Source organism: Fundulus heteroclitus, chromosome 10, assembly GCF_011125445.2.
Source record: "Fundulus heteroclitus isolate FHET01 chromosome 10, MU-UCD_Fhet_4.1, whole genome shotgun sequence".
Taxonomy (NCBI): domain Eukaryota; kingdom Metazoa; phylum Chordata; class Actinopteri; order Cyprinodontiformes; family Fundulidae; genus Fundulus; species Fundulus heteroclitus.
In genome coordinates this window covers 17,692,951-17,714,840 of record NC_046370.1, presented here as the reverse complement: position 1 = coordinate 17,714,840, position 21,890 = coordinate 17,692,951, and the positions used below count along the sequence as shown (strand labels likewise).

Genomic DNA, 21,890 nt, shown 5'->3' with positions numbered 1-21,890 from the left:
TTACTGAGGGTTGTTAAAAGGAACGGTGTTATAACACAGTGCTAAACATGCACCTGTGCCAGCTTTTTTTTTTTTTAAAGATGTTGCAGGCATCAAATTAAAAATGGACGATTATTGAAGAAAAAAAGGTTTATCAGTTTGAACATTAAATATATTGTCTTTGTGGTGTATTATAATAAATATAGGTTGAAAATGATTTTCTAATCATTTTTGCATTTCGTACAATGTCCCAACTTAACTGGAATTGAGGTTGTAGGTTCTACCCTCAAAGTAGGAGAATAAACTTTTTACAGTGGTAAATAGGGGGAAAATAACCCCATTTATTTATTTTTCTACTTTGAAAGACCAGGTAATTACTTACTAGGGTATTAAAGTTTTATTGTACAGTTCACACAGCAGCAGGGGATTAGTGCGTATGGTCAGGATTATCCCCTAATGTCCTCAGTGTTTACAGTTTCATATGTCATGTCAGGACCTCAGAGAAAGAACCCAGAGACTCCATCAGAAACCTGATCCAAACAAAGAAAGCAGCTGTTCTGGCGGGAAACTTGTGAAAGACAGAATGTTTATCCGGGCTGTGCCACTTCTGCAGGGACCCCTTTTGGTCTCTCTTGAGTTTCCTGTTCTGTGAAGGAGGCACTGCCAGATCCAGAGAACTGCAGCCATATTGATTTTGGGCTCGCCTTCCGAATGCAGCCTCTGAGTAGCTTTGGGATCGGCCTGCCACTGCTTGGCCCCGTCAAGGCTTGGCTCTGCCAAGGCGGCAGAACTGACATTTCTCTCACAGCCTTGCCTCTCTGATCTTCTCTTTATCTTGTTTCCTTGTGCGCTTCAGTGCTCCTATGTTTTCCGTTCTTCAGTCCTGTGCTTGTGCCTTTCTTTTCTCAGCGAATCTTAACCCTTATTACAATTCCCAGTGGGCCTTTATAAGCTTAAACTTCGCTGTATTTGTGCAAATCGATTTGGCTGAAATGTGGTTTGTGCCCCCCCCCTCCGGCATTCGCTCTTGTCTCTCTTTCCCACCATCCTCTTCTTGCACCGCCCCTCCTTCTCCTCCTTGTCGTCCTCTTCCTCATCCAAAATCTGTAACAAAGCCAAAAGCAGAGCCCAACTGACACTGCCAGTCACAGCGCTCACCACGCCTCAGTACGAACTCACACACAGCTGCACTCGTGTTGTATCCACTTAGAGGAAGGCGCAGAGGCTCTTTATTTAATCGGCTGTTTTGAATAAGTTATAGCCAGGCAAAGAATTGGGTCACTTTTTGACCCAGTACAACCTGACACAACCTCCTTGCTGCAGTTGTAGAGTTTTGGTCAGCCAAAAAGAAAAAAAAAGAAAAAAGAAAACGCAAAAATACTAAGATGTTGCAAGAAATTACAGATACAGTTTTATCAGTGGATTTAGGTTCTCCAATTCTTCAGTCTAGATGTAATCTGAGACTCTACGGGGGCCAAACCGTCTGCTGCAGCACTCAGCTACCCCCCCCTCTTCCCCCTTCATGTTTTTTTTTTTTATCATACTGTAAAAGAAGTCTGTCTGCTCAATCCTGGTATACTGTGTCACAAGCACCTAAAGGAGATGAAAAATCTCTGAGCAGTTGCAGTACTTGAGCTGAAAATTCCTGCCTAAGTTGCTTAGTTTGTGTACGTTCGTGCCCCCCGGACACCCACGCTGAATGTATTTGCTACTTGCAGTGGACCATCTCCTCCCCTCCCGGCTGCTCGGCCACGTATACGGCACATGAAATGTCTGGAAATATGCTATTTCCTGTGTCTCAGAGCAAACTCCCTCGTTCTCCTCGGTCTTAGAGGCCGTATAGGAGGAGAACAGGCTGGTGTCCTGCCGAACTTGTGCCCTGTCTTAAAACCATGTGTGACGAGTTCCATGTAGTTGAGATTTTAAAAGTGCTTATTTAAATTACTGGAAGCTGAATTAGAAGTAGAGAGACGTTTAAATCAGCGTTCCTTATGCCGTACTTCTGGCTGGAAGGTGTGGAAAAATGTTTACGTTTCCAGACTTTATTTCCCTTCCCTCTTTATGTCCCTCCATTTTTCCCGCCCTTCCTCTTTTCCCGTCTTCTTGCCCTTGCTTCTTTCTGTCTTTCTATGCCTGTGCCATACATCCTTCTGTGCTTCCTTCCTTTTTTGTGTCCTTTCATGTCTTTCTTTCTTTCCTTGCTTCCTTCTTACTGACTTGCATACTTGCTTACTTACTGAAAAGCAGCCCTTTTATTATCATAAAAAGAATATTTTTGTGTTTTTCCTTCTTTCAGGGTACATCCCCAGCTACCTCGAAAAGGATGAGCCATGTGTGGTGTGTGGCGACAAGGCCACAGGTTACCACTACCGCTGCATTACCTGCGAGGGTTGCAAGGTACGCGCGCGCAAGCAGAGACGCCCAGCCCCCGACAGTTTTCTCTGTAGCTTCTGTTTTTATGTTCATGTTACAGGCTGAGGGTTTTTATTTTTTCAGGGTGAAAAGACAATGATTATAATCAGATTAAAACGGATCGTATTAATCGTTCTTGGATTGAATTTTTGATGTCATTCACAGTATAAAGAATTCAGTAAAAGTAATTTAAAAAAAGCCCGAAAAGTAGCTGATTTAGATCAAAATAAAGATTACAGGAAAGTCATTCCCTGTTGGAAGCTAAATTAAAAACATATAGGGATAAAATAAGGTTTTTGCACCATATTATGGCTTGACTTTTTACAAAAACAAGAGCTGCAGGAAGAGTTGTTGATCCCGTGGTTGCCGACCTGCCGTATGACATGGTCCATCACTTTCATTTGTCACTGCTGTCTTTCCTATCAAGCGGCTTCGCTATGTCACCAGGCGTCACTCCGCCCGAAGCTTTCATTCATCTCCCTCTCTCTGTGTCTTTGTTTTTTTTTTTGCTGTGCCTGCAGGGTTTCTTTCGTAGGACCATCCAAAAGAACCTCCACCCCGCATACTCCTGCAAGTACGATGGCTGCTGCATCATCGACAAGATCACCCGCAACCAGTGCCAGCTGTGTCGCTTTAAGAAGTGCATCGCAGTGGGAATGGCCATGGATTGTAAGTGGGGGGGGGGGGGGCTTGCACAGAGTGCCTTGCAAAAGTTTCCCACGTTTTGTTACACTGCTGTAATAGTCTTCTTGCTGGTCAGGCCAGATCATCCGTTTCATGCCCGCACATGAGGTCTCTCGTTTCACCCCGGTCTCATACTCCCTGCATTGGCTCCCAGTAGACTTTCAAATTTGATTGAAAGGGCTTGCTCTGACCTACAGGGCTCTGACTGCTCAGGCTCCTGATTATTTGTGTCAGCCTATAGCCAAACACTCAGCTGATCGTAGCCTTCGATCCCCAGCCCAGAATCTCCTGGTTGTTCCTCGTCCAAGGCTGAAAACCAAAGGGCGATAGGGCCTTTCAACATGTGGCTTCTAGATTGTTAAATAGTTTGCCTCTGCCTCTTCTCTTTGCCGAGTCTGTGGTTGCTTTTAAAAGCCAGGCTTTGATGTCACAGTTTGATTGTTTTACATGATGTGTAACTTCATTGTAAATTCTGTTTTACAGCGCTTTGTGCTCCCTAAATAAACTAACTTATTTACTTACATTACAAACACCATATTCAATGTAATTTACTGGGGATGAAGTGAAAGAAAATGAAATGTGGTTTTTATATATTTTTTAGACACAGACAAATCTAAAAGTTGTCATGCATTTGTACTCAGCCCCCATTAATCTGATACCCTTAAATACAATCCCAAAGCGCTTTTTAGAGTTTCTTGAACCAATTGAGGCAAAAATGCAAACATCACATCGTCATGAATACACCCACAGTGAAACATAGTGATGGTGGTGGAAGAAAAACCCACTGGAGACTGCAAAAGACCAAAGACTGCGGTGTAGGTTCACCTTCCAGCAGGATGGGCCTAGACATACAGCCAGAGATACAATGGAGTGGTTTAGATCAAAGCATTTTCATGTTTTAGAATGGTCCAGTCAAAGTTCAGACCTAAATCCAACTGAGAATCTGTGGGATGAATTGAAAATTGACGCTCACGGATGCTCTCCATGCAATCTGACTGAGCCTGAGCTATTATGCAAAACCTAAAACCAATTAATACATTAAAGTTTGCTGACATAATTTAAAGATGTTTAAAGGGTATGAATGCTTTAGCGAGGATATGTTTGTATACATACAGAATATTAATACTGAAGTATGGATTTAAGATAAACAATAAGTGACCTTATGCACAAGTTGTGATGTCTGAAATGTGTTTTCTGGTAAAAGCTTTAGTTTTTAGACGTCACATATTCGGATAAGGCAAGGCAAGGCAAGGCAAGGCAAATTTATTTATATAGCACAATTCAGTACAGAGACAATGCAAAGTGCTTTACATGATTAAAATATTGGAAAATAAAACAGAATAAAAGCAAGTAGGGATAGTGTAGAAACAAAAAAGAACATTTGAAAACAGTAAAACATTTTAACTTGAACATTCAAAGGCAATTCTAAACAAATGTGTTTTTAATCTTGATTTAAAGGAACTCAGGCTTTCTGCACTTTTACAGTTTTCTGGAAGTTTGTTCCAGATAAGTGGAGCATAGGAACTAAATGCTGCTTCTCCTTGTTTAGTTCTGGTTCTAGGTATGCAGAGTAGGCTGGAGCCAGAAGACCTGAGTGGTCTGGAGGGTTTATACGCTGATAACAAGTCTGTGATGTATTTAGGTGCTAAGCCATTCAGGGATTTATAGACTAACAGGATTATTTTAAAGTCTATTCTCTGAGATACAGGGAGCCAGTGTAAGGACTTTAGAACTGGTGTTATGTGCTCTACTTTCTTAGTCTTAGTGAGGACGCGGGCAGCAGCGTTCTGGATCAGCTGCAGCTGTCTGATCCACTTTTTAGGCAGACCTGTAAAAACACCGTTGCAGTAATCAATTCTACTAAAAATAAACGCATGGATTAGTTTTTCCAGATCCTGCTGAGACATCAGTCCTTTAATCCTAGAAATGTTCTTCAGGTGGTAGAAAGCTGACCTTGTAATTGTCTTTAGATGCTTTTGGAGGTTCAGGTCTGAGTCCATCACTACTCCCAGATTTCGGGCCTGATCAGTGGTTTTTAGCTGAAGCGACTGAAGCTGTGTGCTAACTTTTGATCTCTCCTCTATTGGTCCAAATATTATTACTTCTGTTTTGTTTTTGTTCAACTGAAGAAAATTTTGACACATCCATGCATTGATTTCTTCTAGGCATTTACTCAGTGCTTGAATTGGTTCATAGTCACCTGGTGACATGGTGATGTAGAGCTGTGTGTCGTCTGCATAGTTATGGTAGCTGATGTTGTTATTTTTTATTATCTGGGCTAGAGGGAGCATGTAGATATTGAAGAGGAGGGGACCCAGGATGGACCCTTGGGGAACCCCACATGTGATTTTTGTAATCTTCGATGTAAAGTTACCTACTGATACAAAAAAGTCCCTGTCCTTTAAGTAAGATTTAAACCAGTGGAGAGCTGTAGCAGAGAGGCCGACCCAGTTCTCCAGGCGCTCTAACAGAATGGAGTGATCAACAGTATCAAATGCTGCACTGAGGTCCAATAGTACCAGCACGGTGGTTCTTCCACAGTCTGTATTTATATGGATGTCATTAAAAACCTTGATAAGGGCGGTCTCTGTACTGTGGTGAGCACGGAAACCTGACTGGAAACCATCAAAGCGGCTGGTCGTTGTTAAGAAGGTGTTTAATTGTTGAAATACAACTTTTTCAATAATCTTACTGATAAAGGGGAGGTTTGAGATGGGCCTGTAGTTCTGGAGTAGAAGTTTGTCTAAATTAATTGCTGTTTTTAGGGACTGGGGGAAAACACCTGACAGAAGGGACGCGTTTATTATCTGAGTCAAATCAGACGCTATTACAGGTAAAACTTTTTTAAAGAAAGCTGTGGGTAGAACATCAAGGCAGCTGGAGGAGGAACTTAACTGCTGAATGATCTGCTCTAAGCTTTTGTGGTTTATTTCGCTGAAATGGGACATTTTGTCAGAAATAGTTCCAGCTGAATAAAGCATTGGTTCTGGTGTTGATATGGTAGTACAAAGTGATCCTCTAATTTTTAGGATTTTTTCAGTAAAGAAGTTAGCAAATTCGTTGCAGGCCCTGGTGGAGTGGAGTTCGGAAGTCACGGACACAGGAGGATTTGTTAGCCTGTCAACTGTGGAAAATAAGACATGAGTATTATTAATGTTTTTCTTGATGATCTCAGAGAAGAAAGATTCTCTTGCATTTTTCAGTTGTAAGTTATATCTGTAAAGTCTCTCTTTATAGATGTCGTAGTGAACTAGGAGTCTATTCTTTCTCCACCTGCGTTCAGCTTTTCGACATTCCCTTTTTTCACTTCTAACTGATGGAGCATTTCTCCAAGGAGATTTTTTCTTCCCGGGAAAAAACTTCACTTTGACTGGAGCAATGCAGTTAATGATGTCTGAGACTTTAGACTGAAAGTTATCTACTAGCTCATCTACTGAGTTGCAGCCCAAGGTTGAAGTATCAAAGTAAGCTTGAATAAAAGTTTCCGCGGCATTGTCCTTAAAGGTGCGTTTTCTTACGATGTCCCTTTGGCTAAATGAGTCGCTGGTAATTATGCTTTCAAAGGTAACAGAAAAGTGATCGGATAAGGCAACATCAGTTACATTGACCTGTGAAATCTTTAGACCTTTAGTGATGATCAAGTCTAAAATATGTCCCTGTTTGTGTGTTGGCTGTTTAACGTGTTGACTTAAACCAAAGTTTCTAAGTGTGTCACACAGTTCTTTTGCACTTCTGTCTTCAGGGTTGTCAACGTGAAAGTTGAAGTCTCCAACAATAATTAAACAGTCATAATCAACACATATCACAGACAGCAGGTCACTAAAATCATTAAAAAAGTTTGATGTGGACTTAGGAGGCCTGTACACATTCAGAAACATAGTTCGTACCGGGCCCTTTACCTGGAGAGCCAAATGTTCAAAAGAGTCAAATTTTCCTAAAAACACCTTTTTACACTTTAGTGAATCATTAAACAATGTTGCTACTCCTCCACCTTTCCTTTGCTGTCTGCTCTCACAAAGAAAACTGTAGTTTGGAGGAGTCGACTCCATCAGTATAGCTGCTTCACTAAATTCATGCAGCCATGTTTCTGTTAAAAACATTACATCAAGATCATTGTCAATAATGAAGTCATTAATTAAAAGGGATTTTCCTGACAGAGATCTAATATTTAATAAACCCAGTTTATATGACTTAGTGGTTGATGATGTCTCTGTGACAGGTTGCATCTGACAGTTTATGATTTTTAAGTATTTGTTCCTGTTTATCCTTTTGTTTTTCTTATTTCTGCCACGTATTATCACAGATATTCCATAATCTCCGGCGAAAGGCCCCGGCTGATGCTGGGAACTCTCATGTCTGATAAACGTGTGGCCAGGGCCCAATCTGTATCACAGCGAAGTAATTTGGAGTTCCTCAGTACCAGAGTGTTCTGTGATACGTGGAGGAGGAGGATCTGAGGCTCTGAGGCCTTTGGAGAATCCTGGTTTATTCACAGCAGAATGGCTATGTGGAGAGGATGTCATCTGTAGGCCAATCTTAAATACTTTGTTCATGTTATGAGAAAATTCCAGAAAAGGAACTTCTGGGCTTTGTGGAGAAGAAGGGGAGGCGGGTCCAGTCTGGACCGGTGTTTGTGAAGATGGAGGTTCTTGGTCCTTTCGTTGTCCTGCTGAGATCTGGGATGAATCGTCCTGTAGCTCTGACAACGCCTCATTCTGTGTCATCTTTCTGGCCATCTTTATCTTGGCTTGTTCGGGCTGCACTGGGCTTATCATTTGTTTTGGCACTGGATGTTCCTTGTTTTGGGACAAAGCTGATGACGCATGGTTCACAGAATTGAAGATGTTTGAAATCAGCCGTTTTGCACCTGACCTATTTAGAGAGAAACAATCTCTGTTGAACAGATGTCTTCTTTCCCAAAAAATGTTAAAGTTGTCTATGAAGGTTACAGTTGTTTCTTTGCATGTTTTTTCCAGCCATTTGTTTAGCATCAGAATTCTGGAAAAAATCTCGTCTCCGCAGTTAGCGGGTGAGTGAGGCCCGCTAAGAAGAACCTTGACATTCAGGCCATCAACAAGTTTCAACAAACGAATGTAATCCTCTTTTAATACTTCTGATTTTCTTATCCTGTTGACGTCCGTCAGGGCTTCAGCTTGTATTATGAGGTTTTCCAAGGTCGGACGTTTTCTCAAGATCCTTGGAAGGTCTGTCTGAAGGATGTCTGTTAAATCAGACACCAGGCCACAGTTCCCGTCGTTATAAATCAACACCTCTGTATTTTTCTTGTTACAGAAATGTTTAATCCCCCTTACAGAACCATTGCATAATATCAGGGTCCTTGGCCCTGTGGCATGTCTTTTCTCTGATGTCTTAGAACGAAAATCGTTGACATACCTCTGGTTTTTGTCCTCCTGGGTCACATTTTGGAGCGGAGCGAATCTGTTTCGTAAAGGAATTCCAGCATTTCCAGCAGGTTTACTCCTATCATTTGTTGTGGGAACAGCCCGCTGTTGTTTTACTTGTCCTGGGACATCTCTCTGTAGTCTCGGCCAGTTTTCTTTGTCTAGGCGTGGGGTTCGTTGGTCCTTTGGTCTTGCACCCAGAGTGGTCCAGGGATTCTCATTTTCCTCAGGGAACTGTTTGTTCGCTGAGTCGCTGGGCTGGTGGTCACCGCTCGGAATCACGGGCAGGGTCGTATCATTTCCATTCGCGGCGTTTACATCATAATTCACTTCAAGTCGACAGATTTTCAGTTCCATAACAGCTATCTTCTGTAAAAGCTTGTCAAAGTCCATTGTGTTGAAGGAGGGCATCTTTTCAAAATCCAAATCAAAAAATAAGTAAAAGAAAATAAAAAGAAAATAAATAAATAAAAACTAAATCCAACTTTCTGTGGTTTAGGTTAGGAGATAAAAAGGAGATAAAAAGTAAAAGGCAGGAAAATGCAAGCAAGCAGAGAGCAGAGAAAAAAGCGTCCGAACAGGCTGAGAGGCAGATAGCAAGGTTCAAATTATACTCAGGTCTTCTCTTTTTATCCTCGTTTACCCAGTGGTGCTGGACGACTCAAAGCGGGTGGCTAAACGGCGCCTCATTGAGGAGAACAGGGAGAAACGCAAAAAGGAGGAGATGGTGAAAACCCTGCAGAGCCGTCCGGAGCCCACCGTGGCCGAGTGGGACCTGATCCGGCTAGTGACGGAGGCCCATCGGCACACCAACGCTCAGGGCGCACAGTGGAAACAGAAGCGCAAATTCCTGGTAAGGGAACGCAGCACAGATTGTTTTTTTGTTTTTTTTCTGGGATTTTGTCTAGTTGCTCCTGGTAAAATGCATTTTGTTTAGATACCATAAGCAACGTCCCTTTATTGGTTTCCCTTGGGAGAAATTTGCTTAGGACCGAGGGTTTTACTAAACCGGCACGCATTACACTCATTCGTAACATATAGTAAACCGTTCCTAACAAAAAAAAAAAAAAAAAAAACAGTATTTCATTAAAAAAACAACACTATTTATCAAAAACACCTCATTAAAGATGTTGGTTAAAAAGGTTAATTAGAAACAGTAACAATGTTGTCAGATTTACTGTCCTCTTGGTTAAAAGAGAAGTAAAACAGTCCATGCTCCTCCCACAAATGTGCATATATGATACCAGAACCAAACTGCTTAATTAATGAAGAATTGATTATCTTCATGACTTTACAGTTTCCCCGGCTGTCTTGTACTAAACGCTTCTGAATGAGCTTAACCAATGATGGTATTAATGAATTTCTGTACTGGCTCTGTTTACAGAGGGGAACTCTGTAGCTGTAATATTTAGAATAGGAGCCCTTGATTTGACTGTTAAACTACCAAATCAACAGGTGATGCCCTACCTTAATACAGACTCAGCGGTTGCTTTCTTAGAAAGAAATCAACAAAATCTCTTTGCAATCACTGAGTCTGCAGAAATGTGCTGGCAAAAACACCTTCCACTTGTGTTTGCCAGCAAAGTTTATTGTCAGCGTGAACTCCCTGGTTTTTGAAGCAATTCACCTGCTGGAAGTTGTGTCCATGTACGGCCACCGGGGCCTAGAATCCACCAGCCTCTCCTCGCGTCTTTTCTGTATTCATTTTGACTCGGTGAGGATCACACCAGTTCACACACCCGTCCACTGCCAAGCTACTCAGTTTCCTTTTATATGCAAATTTTATATTGATCCACGAAGGTCTCCACCTCCATATGTTGCTGATGAATCAATAGTTTTTCCAAGGATTTCATAACATTGGACCTGAGAGCTACTGGTCTAAAATCATTGTTCATCTGGGCACAAACTTTTTTGGGAACTGGAATGAGTACAGTTTGTTTCTAAAGCTCAGGTACAGAACAAGTGCTGATAATGCGCTGGAAACAGTACGACTCCATGGGCCGTGCACCGTCTCCCAGAGTTCTGCCGCCAAGCTGCTTGAATGCTCCGCATGTCTGGTAGTACTGGTGCAAGCAAATATTCTCTGTGGCGAAAATGGCACATAGAAACTGCCTCACACAAAACTTTCCTTTTTTTTTATTCAAGCTTTGGCTCGTTTGCAAAACTATTTACAAACAGTAATCTGAAAAGTGTGAAGTTCGTTTATGTTCAGTTGACTCTGACACCTTGAATAAAATCCACTGCAATCGAGTCAACACAACTCTATTTGTACTAAGATTAAATTAAACACAGGTGGACTCTGTTAATTAGATCACTTCTGAAGGTAAATATGCTCTGCTTTGCGTTAGTGGATCACATAAAATCCCAATAAAAAAAAGTATCTCTGTCTGTTTTAACCACGTGGTTTATACAGACAGAAGTACAAAGTCCTGTGCTTGAATAAGGTCCAGCCAGCCAGCTTGCACATGAATGATCATAGCCGAGGATTTTCTTCAGCTTAGATAAGGAGAGAGCTTACATAAACCAGATGGCCTAAACAGAGAGCAGAGCACACACTAAGATACAGAGAGAAGAAGAGTTTTTAGAGAGATTTAAGTGAAAATGGAGCCAAGGAGTGAACCCAATCCATTAACAGAATTAAATCTGGTTATGAGCCCAGAAACATTCAGGTGAATATTTCTCAAACCCTAATTTTATTGCAGACTCTATACAGTGATATCAAGAGGGTGAACAGGTTGAAGTCTCCTAGGTAATGCAAATATATAAATTTTTAAAGGCCTTTTTGATAAAAGGACTTACCATAACGGTCATAATTTGTCTAATTATGCAAAGGGACCGATAGAAAATCTGTTTAGCAATATTGTTTGTTTATTGTAAAACAACTCATGTATTTTGTGGTGCAATTAAATGCATTTATGTTATTAGCCTTTTGGACATGTCAAAGCTGAGGTAAAGGTCTGCATTCTCTTGAATATACACAGAGAGACTGCTGTTTTTGTAATGCTAGCAGTGCTAACCATGCTAACTGCTTTACTCAGCCCATTAAAAGCCACAGCTAAGATCCCTTAGTAAAGTAACAGGCATTCAGAAGATGTAGCATACAGAACCAGTGTTACCGGTTTCTTGTCATTGAATATGATACATTTATGGAATAAAATATCTCAAAGTACATTTTAGCTTAAGCGTTGGTGTTTGTGCACACCATCCATCCCCTTCACTTTTTTGTTCGGTTCTCTGAGCCAAGTGCAAAATAAAGCCTCCTCACAACCCTTCAGCGCGCATCAATCTCCTGCTTTTCATAGGTCCTAAGCCTATAAACCAAAAACAGTTGGTCTTAGAAACGTTTGCCAAATATCAAAACGTTTTCATGGGAGTCTCTTTTTTTTTTTTTTCAATCTGACCAATAAGAAACAGAAACTGGTTCGCTTTAAGGCCCAGTGGACATCTGGTTTTAGTTCAACACAGGTTAAATAGGAAAACACTTTTGAACCAAATACCTGCACGTTCCCACAGGAGATCTTATCATCATGTCATATATGTTGTACTGAACATTTTGTTGATGAATTTTTGTTTCCAACTGATGGATTATTTATCCTATCTTAAAAAACAACAACCCTAAAGGTCAAACATCTGTATATCATTGAGGAGGAAAAGTATTTCACAAAGAAATTTATGAATATACATGATGTATGAAGCCAAAAATGTGGCAAAACCACCTTTTATTTATTGCCATTCGTCTGAAGCTGGACTCATGTTATGAGAGACCTATTAAATGATCTAGGCTAATTTAAACAGACTTTAGTATAAACCAGACATGCTACAAAGCACATTATGAATAAAACTTTCCAGAGCTAACGTATCTGACAAAAGGTCAACGGTTGTGCGCATGAATGCTAAAGCTGCATTCATAACGTTCCTCCCTAATTCTCTCTCAATAAATCAGTTGAACATCATTCACACTGAGGTCCATGTATTTTGGTGCATGATGATTTTTATTTATTTTTTTTCTGTGATCGAAGACCATTTGTTTTAGTCATTTAAAATCCCTTTTATTTATTTTTTGCTCCACATATGTCCCTTAGACAAAAATTATCTTTTGAGATGGTTAAAGAAATATTGGTCCCTTTTGGTCATAAAGTTTCCATTTTTCTTGTGAATTTAACTTCTGTCCTCTCACAATATATCATGAATATGCTCAACATTCTGAGCAAAGGACTCCTCCTGTCAGTAAGCAAAATTACGCGTTTAAAATATCCGACTGAATGTAAGTCCTGGGAAGAAAATATGCTTAAACGTTCTAGGGTAGTTTGTCTTGAGAACTAATTAATTTCACACATAAATCCAGGATTATATTCTGGTTTCCAGGGCAAACAGAGACTCCATATTAAGGTCACCATGAGACGCTTTGGTATATTTCAGTCTGTAATTCTGATATAAACAAATTCTCATTGAAACACTTCAGCTTATTAGGGGTTTTGATTACACAGACTCCTTATACACTGATATGGCATAACATTATGACCACCTGCTGGAAATTAAAACTAATTATCTCTTTTACAGTGGATGAAGATTACGTTTTCTTTATTTCTCCATTACTAATTACCTTTTTTCTGTTCTTCTTTCCCTCCTGACTTCCTTCACGGATTATTTTCTTCTTTCCTTAATTTTTCTTCCTGCTTTCTTTCTTTTTGTCCTTTCTTCCCTTTCTTCTGTCCTTTCTTGGTCAGAAATTGATGATGAGCCTTAGTATAGTGCACTTTAAAATGGATTCTGGAAAATTGTGTCTGGAAAAATTGTGAATGTTTTACATCTCATTAATGTGTGGGAACTGTGGAGCCGTCCACCTTGTTGTTGAAACTTAAAGCCTCTGAGGGGGAGGGGGGGGGGCGGGGTAAACAAGGCCCAAGATCAGACAAACCAGTGAGTCCTCATACGCAGTAAATCCTAGAATAGACATTTCCAGTTAGAATATAAACATTTAATCTCAGGTCACCAAAAATTGGTTTGTATTGATTGAAGAGGTCAGGTAGACCTAACACATCTAACCAAAACATCCGGAGGACAGTGCCACTATGCTTGTCTTTGAGAGTAATTCCCTATGTTACTACTTTTAGTTCATCTTGATTAGTTTCTAGAATTAATCCCTGTATTAATCTAGGCAATCTGCAGAACTCGCTATAAAGACTTTTTTATTACTAATGGCAAGTTCTCTGTATTTTTTTCTAATCACACTGGGGTCGAAGATGAACTCTCTACAGACAAATGCTATGAAACAACATAAAATATGAGTTAAATACTGCCTTTCTATGGAATGAGTGTTATGCGTTCAGCGTGTCTGTCCTGCAGCTGAATCCCCTGACTCTCCTCAGACAGCTATTTTCTCAACAGTGATGTAAAAAATGGCCCTGACTTCCACCTATAAATGCTATGTTTACTTTTGGTTCCTTCACAGCTAGACTTGCATCTATCAAAGTTATTATTACAGTAATTTAAAATTTTCACGAATGCTCTCACGGCAGTTGTAAGTCCAGGTTTGCACTGATATAAGCGACCCATCTTTGTGTGTTTTCATGATTGATGACTTTGTTTGCAATGATCATTCTTAAGCTCTAGCCTTATGCCGTTGCTTGAATAAATGACTGCAGCTTTGACACATGCTTTATTCAGTGGAGCATGAAGCAACGTTGTACATTATCAGACCTCGGATGTTTAAATGCAAACCCTTCAGTTTTCCTTTTTTTTTTTTTTTTACACTAAACCCGAATCTAATGTATTTTTATTGAGCTCTTATGTCATAGACCAAGTTGAAGTAGTGCATTATTGTAAACCTGGAGGAAAATTATGTCTTCTGCATGGTTTTCTAAATCATGTTCTAGTAAAAACTGGAAACTTTTAGCTTGCATTTGTATTCAAGGGACTTCTTTCATCATATTGCGTACAACTGGATGAGACATTGTGAGACAGCCTTCCCCTTGACCAGAAATATGTTTTATGATCACAAGATCTTTAACCAAAAGATCTTGTTTAACCCATAGTGATGATAATGAGACTTTACAAAAATGATTAGCCTTAACTATGCACAACAGAAAAGAAAGAAAAGCTGTAGCAGGCTTTAAGGGTTTTGATACTTATATGGGATGTATTCACAGATTCTCTTAAAAATCTTTAAAGATCAAAATCTTTGATAATGTCCTCTTCAGGTTGGACAGATAGTCATCACCTTAGGACTTATATCACACGGTGTCCTAATCGCTGCCTTTTTTTCCAACGCAGCCAGACAAAATTGGCCAGTCTCCGGTTGCCCCGACGTCAGACGGAGACAAGGTGGACCTGGAAGCCTTCAGCGAGTTCACCAAGATCATCACCCCTGCCATCACACGCGTAGTCGACTTTGCCAAAAAACTGCCCATGTTCTCTGAGGTGAGTGCTGGTGGATTGGTTAGCAGCAGAAAATGAGTTCAGATATTGATGAACACCGCTACGCTTCTGTCAGGCATAGTGTGTTATAGAGATGTGATGGCAGTGGTACAATTTGTCGGGCCAGTTACTTCATCAGTCGGAAGAGAACTGCAAGATTATTAATATTAACAACGGAGCCCCGAAGTGCCGTGCAAATGTATTCACATCCCTCAACTTGCGATGTGAACAGAAAGGGAAAGGAAAAGGATCTCAAATAACACATTTAGCTGCAATAACAGCTGAAAGTCTTTTGGGATTTCTCCACCAGCTTTGCACATCCCCTTTGTTCAGGGCATAACAGCTCATTTTCAGTCAGATTGGATGGAAAATGCCTGTTAATATCAATTTTCAGGAGTCTCACTTGGATTTAGGTCTCGGACTCTGACTGGGTCATTCTAACACGTACATATGCTTGGATCTAAACCATTGTATTGTAGCTGCGGCTGAATGATTAGAGTCATTGTCCTGCTGTAAAGTTAACTTCTGCCTGCTTCTTTAGTCTTCTGCAGCCTCTAGTATTTTTTTTTTTTTCCACTTCTAGGATTGTCCTCTACTTAGCACCAACCATTAATTAGATGTTTGCATTCATTAGTAAGCATCTAATAAAGTGTTGACAAAGCTTTGTGTTATTGGACAATGATGAGAGAATTTTCAGCTACCATTTGTCTGGTGGGACAGAAGGAGCCATGTGAGGGGAAATTTGTAGCGTAATTAGTCACAGACGTGGAAGCTTTGGCACCCTAATCCAATACAACATTTGGAAACATAAATCCAAGACAGTGAGGTTGCAGCTGCTTTTTTTCAGCACGTTTGTGTGTTTAAATGTTACTTACATGATAGACTGCACCATTGACATAAATAAAAAGAATTGACAATGATGTTTAAGTTTTAAATTAAAGCTTAGCAGATAGGTTTTCTGGGGTCTATGTTGTATTTTGTATTCTCAATATAATAGAGAATACTATGAAATATGCTGTTTAATCTGAGAATGTTGGAGAATTGGGAAAACCTGTTTAGATAGCATGAGGCTTCTTCATGCTACCTCACTGAATCCCTATAGAAAATGTGCAGAAACAAAGCAAGCAGTCATTTAGCCACTAAAAAACAAATTAGTTGCTTCTCCTTTAAATTGACACAGCGGTGAATGCATTGTAAGCATTTCGTTTAAGCGTTGGTTACAAGCCCTGATAGCAAATTTACAAGAGAGAGATCAAGGCAGCAAATGTCAATTAATCTGCTCAGCTGCCAGGAACGACATGGGGAGACAAGAGTTTGTATCGAGGTTAGCTTATATCAGTGCTCTCATTCTGCACACGTAATGAAAGGAGAATCAACTGAGAGTGGCTTGTACCCATTTAAAGCAGGGTGCTTTTTAAAATAATCAGTGTTTATTGGTGGAAACAAATACATATGTGGTATAAATTCTTAAACCAATTCTGGAATTGCACCGTTCAAGGTGGCAGCATTTTGAAGAAGCTGTTACTTTCATTCTGATTCATTATTCTTGTTTTTAAAACTGTAACTGCTCTTTTTCTCCATAAATCATTGCTCATTGTACGGTCATTCCCTCTGGTATTGAAGCTGTACAGGTGGCAGGATTTTTGCCAATACCTTTTGAACTTTTGAATACTGAATCATGACGCATAACCATAGAAACATTGTTGGGTGTTTTTGTACAACCGTTAGCAGCTAATTAACATATCAAAAACTCAAATTATACCTCAACCGCAGCCACAAATCCCACATTTGTTGTAAAAGATGTGCCGTCAATGTAGAGCACGATCAAAGAGGAGAGGACACTGCAAGTGATGTCATTAGCAGACATAACATCCCAATTCATTTGTAGCAATATCTGTTGATTTTAATCACGCCTCATTTTCTGACTTGCAGTGGTTCGACAGGTTGTATCCTGCTCTACCAGAGAAAACAAAACATTGGATTTATTTTATGCAAATGTCAAGGATTCATACATCTCATTCATAAAGTACAGTGACCTCTTGGCAAATAACATCACAACCTTGTTTTTGCACAGAATATAAACCCGTTGTTCAGAGGCAACTTGTAATAATGAGGACTTTGTGAAAATGGTCACAGAAAGCTGAAGAAGCTCTACAGAAGTTTTGAGGCTACATACTGGGAGGCACTGTGCCAGCCACATGCACAAAACATCAATGCCATGATAGTCAGTGTGGGGACTGACTATACAAACTTTTTTGTACTAGCAACATCCCCACCAGAAAAGTGAATTGCTTGCCACAATAACACCCTGGATCAACAGTGACTCGAACAAACTGCTAATCAAGAAACAAAGTACCTTCAGGGTGGAAGACGGGGTGTTATAAGGGACTATACAAAATCAATCTAAAGTTAACATTAGAGACAGCAAGGGTTTGTAACTCTTCAGGTCCAGATGGAGTCCTCAACGTCTGCGTGAAGCAGATCTATGGGATTCCGCAGCAACTTTTCAACTTTTGCATGACCTAGTAGAAGGTCCCAGTGTTGTGGAAGAAACCCTGTCTTGTTCTGGTGCCAAAGCAAATATAACCATCAATCAATGTCTATAGAAGAGTGCAAACTTTGGATTTTTGTGACTACAAATGGTTACCATAGTACTTTTGTTTTTTATGAAAAATTGCCTTTTTAGTCATATTTATCAGAAATGTCATTTAAATATAGGTAATTGCTTATTGCCAGGACATCCAAAGTAGGACTCTTTAAAATACATTTTATTGTAATGCTTCTTGTTCAATACAGGTAAACGTTTGATTTATTTAATTATTTATATATTTATTTTTTAAGCATGCACACCCATAGATTATTGACTGGAAGTCATACTACATTGACATAAAGCTTGATTACAGTCATTGTAGAGATGTAATAATGGAATAAGAGTCATGGGTTCTGTTGGCAGCACAACTTTATACCATGTTTAATTATTATGGAGAAACACCAGTTAAATGAGTTGACATTAGCTGGTTACTTGGGTCTTTTTTTAAAACAAGGTAAAAGTATAGTGTACAGCTACAGGTAGGAGAGGGGGAGCAATGTTACTTTTTGCTGCGTAGAGTTGGAGAATACGGCTTCTCCAGAATTTTCTCTGGGATCCAGTTTTGAAACCATAACAGTCTAAAACCTCAGTCTTTCTTGACAAATATCTTCACAACAGAGAGCGTTTGCATTGAACAGTAAAAGGGGATATGTTTTTGTTTAATCACCAGCTGCCTTGTGAAGACCAGATCATCTTGTTGAAGGGCTGCTGCATGGAGATCATGTCGCTGCGAGCGGCAATCCGCTACGACCCCGAAAGCGAGACGTTGACGCTGAGTGGGGAGATAGCTGTGAAGCGGGAACAGCTGAAGAACGGAGGGTTGGGTGTGGTGTCCGATGCCATCTTTGATTTGGGCAAAAGCCTGGCGCAGTTCAACCTGGACGACACGGAAGTGGCGCTACTGCAGGCTGTGCTTCTCATGAGCTCAGGTATGTTTAAAAGACAAAGTGTCTCTTCAATTTAGAATTTATTAACATTAAGGCTTTTTCATGTCAGTTGCTTTAGTGTTGGATGTAAATGTAATAAATCAGGTTTTACTTAACGTAATTTAAAGCTTAAGTAGGTAACTTTTGTAGAAAAATTATTTTTTACATATTTGTTAAAACTGTTACTATGTCCTGACAGTAAAATGTGAGACAGATTATCTGTGAAAGCAAAAACAAGCTTCTCTGGCTCCTCCCTGTAGTCCTACTGCTGTTTGCTGAAATGCACCGCTCCCGGGTAGAAACAACCAATCAGAGCCAGGAGGAATGTCTTAGCAGTGTCGATCATGCTGTGCTGCAGCTGTGCGGCGAAGCAACCTCCTTTACTGAAAAAACGGCAATATCTCAAGTGGCACCTGCTCAGAAAATAAAAACAGGTTAACAGAAGAAGACCACTGATTAAAAGCAAGCTAAAAAGAAAACAATAGAGCTCAAAATAAAATAAGGGTTAACATCGGAGCAGCACGGTGAGGAGTACTATTCTGAAAACCTGAATCTGAGGTGCAACAGACGTAATTCTCTTTTCAAACACTTAGATTAACTCTGACAGAGGCCACAAGTCGTAACGTGTTGATCTGCTAATGAAGTTGTTCCCCTTTATTTTAGTGTTGCTGGAGTCTTCACCTCACCCAAACACCTAGAGTAAACCTTCCCCGGGAAGCTAACAAGTGTGATTCTTCAAAAACTGAAACACTCTTCGGTTCCTTGTCTTAAAGATTGGGACCACCCATTCTGCCCCTCCTGAAGCATTGTCCAAGGCTTTTTTTGTAACAATAAAGAGGCTTGTCACCGAGCCCAACAACGCCCAGAGTGCTCACTATCACACGACGAACCTCTCCCACTCCAGGCGACCTCCTGGTGAGGAACTACCCACTGCTAACTGGACTCACAGAACCTTCTTCCTCCACTCGAGGCGTGGTGACTGGGTTAAAAACATTTGCAAAGTGCTCCTTAATACTGCCAAACAATATCCTTGATCTGGGTCAGCAACTCAACCCCCAAGACAAACAGCTTGGGATGGCCTCTGATTTCCCTTTCTGGGTCGCTGAACAGTTTTCCAGACCTTGCCCATAGCCTCTCCGAATTGCTCCCACACCCGTGCTTCCTTTTGCAAGCACAGAGCCATCCATTAACCCTAAGCACTCTCAGGATCATCAGCGTTGCTATATTTTTAATGAACCGGTCTCCTGTTTTGGTGCAACAGTATTGGGTAGAAGTTGTAGTTGCGTATATTTTAACATGTTTCTGGCTTTCCCATGGATTTATCTCATAGGCAAACAACTATCACCATGGCAAGTCAAGAAACACTACTTAAGGAGTTCAGAAGTGACTAAAAAGGTTTTGTTTCCGTTCTTGACAGATCGCTCTGGCCTGACCTGCGTGGACAAGATAGAGAAGTGTCAGGAGACTTACCTGCTGGCGTTCGAGCACTACATCAACTACCGCAAGCACAACATTCCTCACTTCTGGCCCAAGCTCCTCATGAAGGTGACGGACCTGCGGATGATCGGGGCGTGCCACGCCAGCCGCTTCCTTCACATGAAGGTGGAGTGTCCCAACGAACTCTTCCCGCCGCTTTTCCTCGAGGTGTTCGAGGACCAGGAAGTGTGACATGCGCAGTTGCCACCGTGTGCAATGGGAAAAGCAAGGAAATGGGAGACGGGCTACGCCACGGAGACACAGGGAGAGTCTCGCCGGCAGGAATTTGTGTTTCTCCGACATCAAATTCACAATTTGTGGTCTCTAAAAAAAAGGAAAAACTGGATATAATCGGATAAAAACGCACTCACCAGCAAAAGGAGAACGGGGGGGAAAAAAAGCCACCGCTTCTCTTTCTGACACCTCCTGTTTAAACATTCATGTTGGGGGGCCCTTCTGTCTGAGCAAGATGTTTTATCCAGAAAGAGTTGCCATTTGCCAAGACACATCCACAAACACACAAGAACACTCACACACAGAGCCACAGCTTGTTTCACCTCAGTTCTTCAGGTCAGGGTTGTTTGTGGGGGTCAGGTTCCCCTCCTTGTTTCCTTCTGTTTTTTTTTATTTTTCTCGCAGTGCTCACGTTTTTGAAGCAGCGTCAGAACCTTTCAGTATTATTTCTGAAAAAAAAGTGTTAAAACGGTAATTCAGAAAACGCGGGGAATGGGTGTCGTCATTTCTCACCGTCGTGCAGGCAATCAGCAGAAACTGCGACCCAAAATCCCTTTTTTATTTTTATTTTTTTATTTTCTCCCCCTCCACGTTCTCTGGTGTGCGATGGCGCCTATGGAAGCAAAAGCTACCAGAGTGGGCCGCCTGTTACTCAACTCAATCTGAGCCGTTACTGCTGTTTATGTTGTTTTTGTTTCGGGGCTGTTCCTCCACTTAGATCCCACTGAAACAGGTGCTATATTTATACAAAAGAAAAGGCTAGTTCAGTTCGATGTAAATGTGCTGTCAGCCTTTAAAAAGGAGGCTCCATATCTACCTGTGTTTTTTTTTTTTTTTTTATTCTTGTCATCGGACCGGCTCCTGTGACTCACACAGACAAACAAACATACATACATGCTGGCAGTCCTTGTCACTGCCTTGTGCAGCTCTCATACCGTTGTATGAATGACAATAAAGCGCTTTTCTCTTCAAGGAATTACCGCTGTGAGAGAAGGAAAAAGGAAAAACCGAGGAGGGAGGGATTCCCTTTTGAAAAGCAGATAATGGAGGAGCGGAGACAGGGAGAGGAGATGGGGTTTAATACCCCGACTGGGGTCAGAAGTAAATCTTCTACATCCTGCCTTCCTGTCTCTGTCCACGGCTGACACACACACATTTACATGAAAACATACAACTTCACCTCAGAGTAACAAAAATGCCTCATTTTACTGTACACACTGCACTGCGGTGTGGATTTAAAGCCCTAACCTGTAGGGTTTTTACAGAGTCCTCTCCTCATGGACTCAGCTCAGTGTGGCCCCTCCAGGCTTCCATACGCACTTGCCTTTTTTTAGAAAAAAAAAAAAATAATGATAAAAAAAAAAACATGAAAAATATGTAACAAATCTTTGGGAGTCACTGAGAGCAGGCGAAAAGGCCAATATGGCTACCATTTACCTCAAAAACGGACACACCCCGAGGATGGGGGCGGCCATGCCGGCCCGCGGTGTCAGGCACTACCTCACCTCTGTGGACACAGGGCAGCTGCCCACAGCCAGACATACAACGTTCAAGTGGTTGCATATGCGGTCTAACACGCAAACGTGCAGAGTTTTCCTTTCGTTCTTGTTGTTTTGCATAACAGCACAAAAGGCACAGAACACACACATGCACTCACTCACCTCTCACTTGGTTCAAATGAAAAACCATAGATAAGACAGGAGGGCCGACCACCCAGCATGGGGGAAGGGTGGTGGGGGGGTGGTACCCATCACATCCGGATCATCTCGT

The 21,890-nt window shown here is 41.0% G+C and overlaps 1 protein-coding gene across 4 annotated transcripts in view; it reads left to right on the top strand.

Moving 5' to 3' along the window:
* LOC105937897 (thyroid hormone receptor alpha-B) overlaps positions 1–21,485 on the top strand; it is a 156,808-nt gene extending 135,323 nt beyond the window's left edge. For all 4 annotated transcript variants that reach the window (XM_036142156.1, XM_036142158.1, XM_036142157.1 and 1 more), the window contains 6 exons: positions 2,276–2,376; positions 2,913–3,060; positions 9,125–9,330; positions 14,751–14,897; positions 18,155–18,413; positions 19,828–21,485. In XM_036142156.1, the coding sequence (XP_035998049.1) occupies positions 2,276–2,376; positions 2,913–3,060; positions 9,125–9,330; positions 14,751–14,897; positions 18,155–18,413; positions 19,828–20,078 (1,112 nt within the window). In that variant the 3' untranslated portion in view covers positions 20,079–21,485. The remainder of the gene's footprint in view (positions 1–2,275; positions 2,377–2,912; positions 3,061–9,124; positions 9,331–14,750; positions 14,898–18,154; positions 18,414–19,827) is intronic.
* The last annotated feature ends 405 nt before the right edge of the window (positions 21,486–21,890 follow it).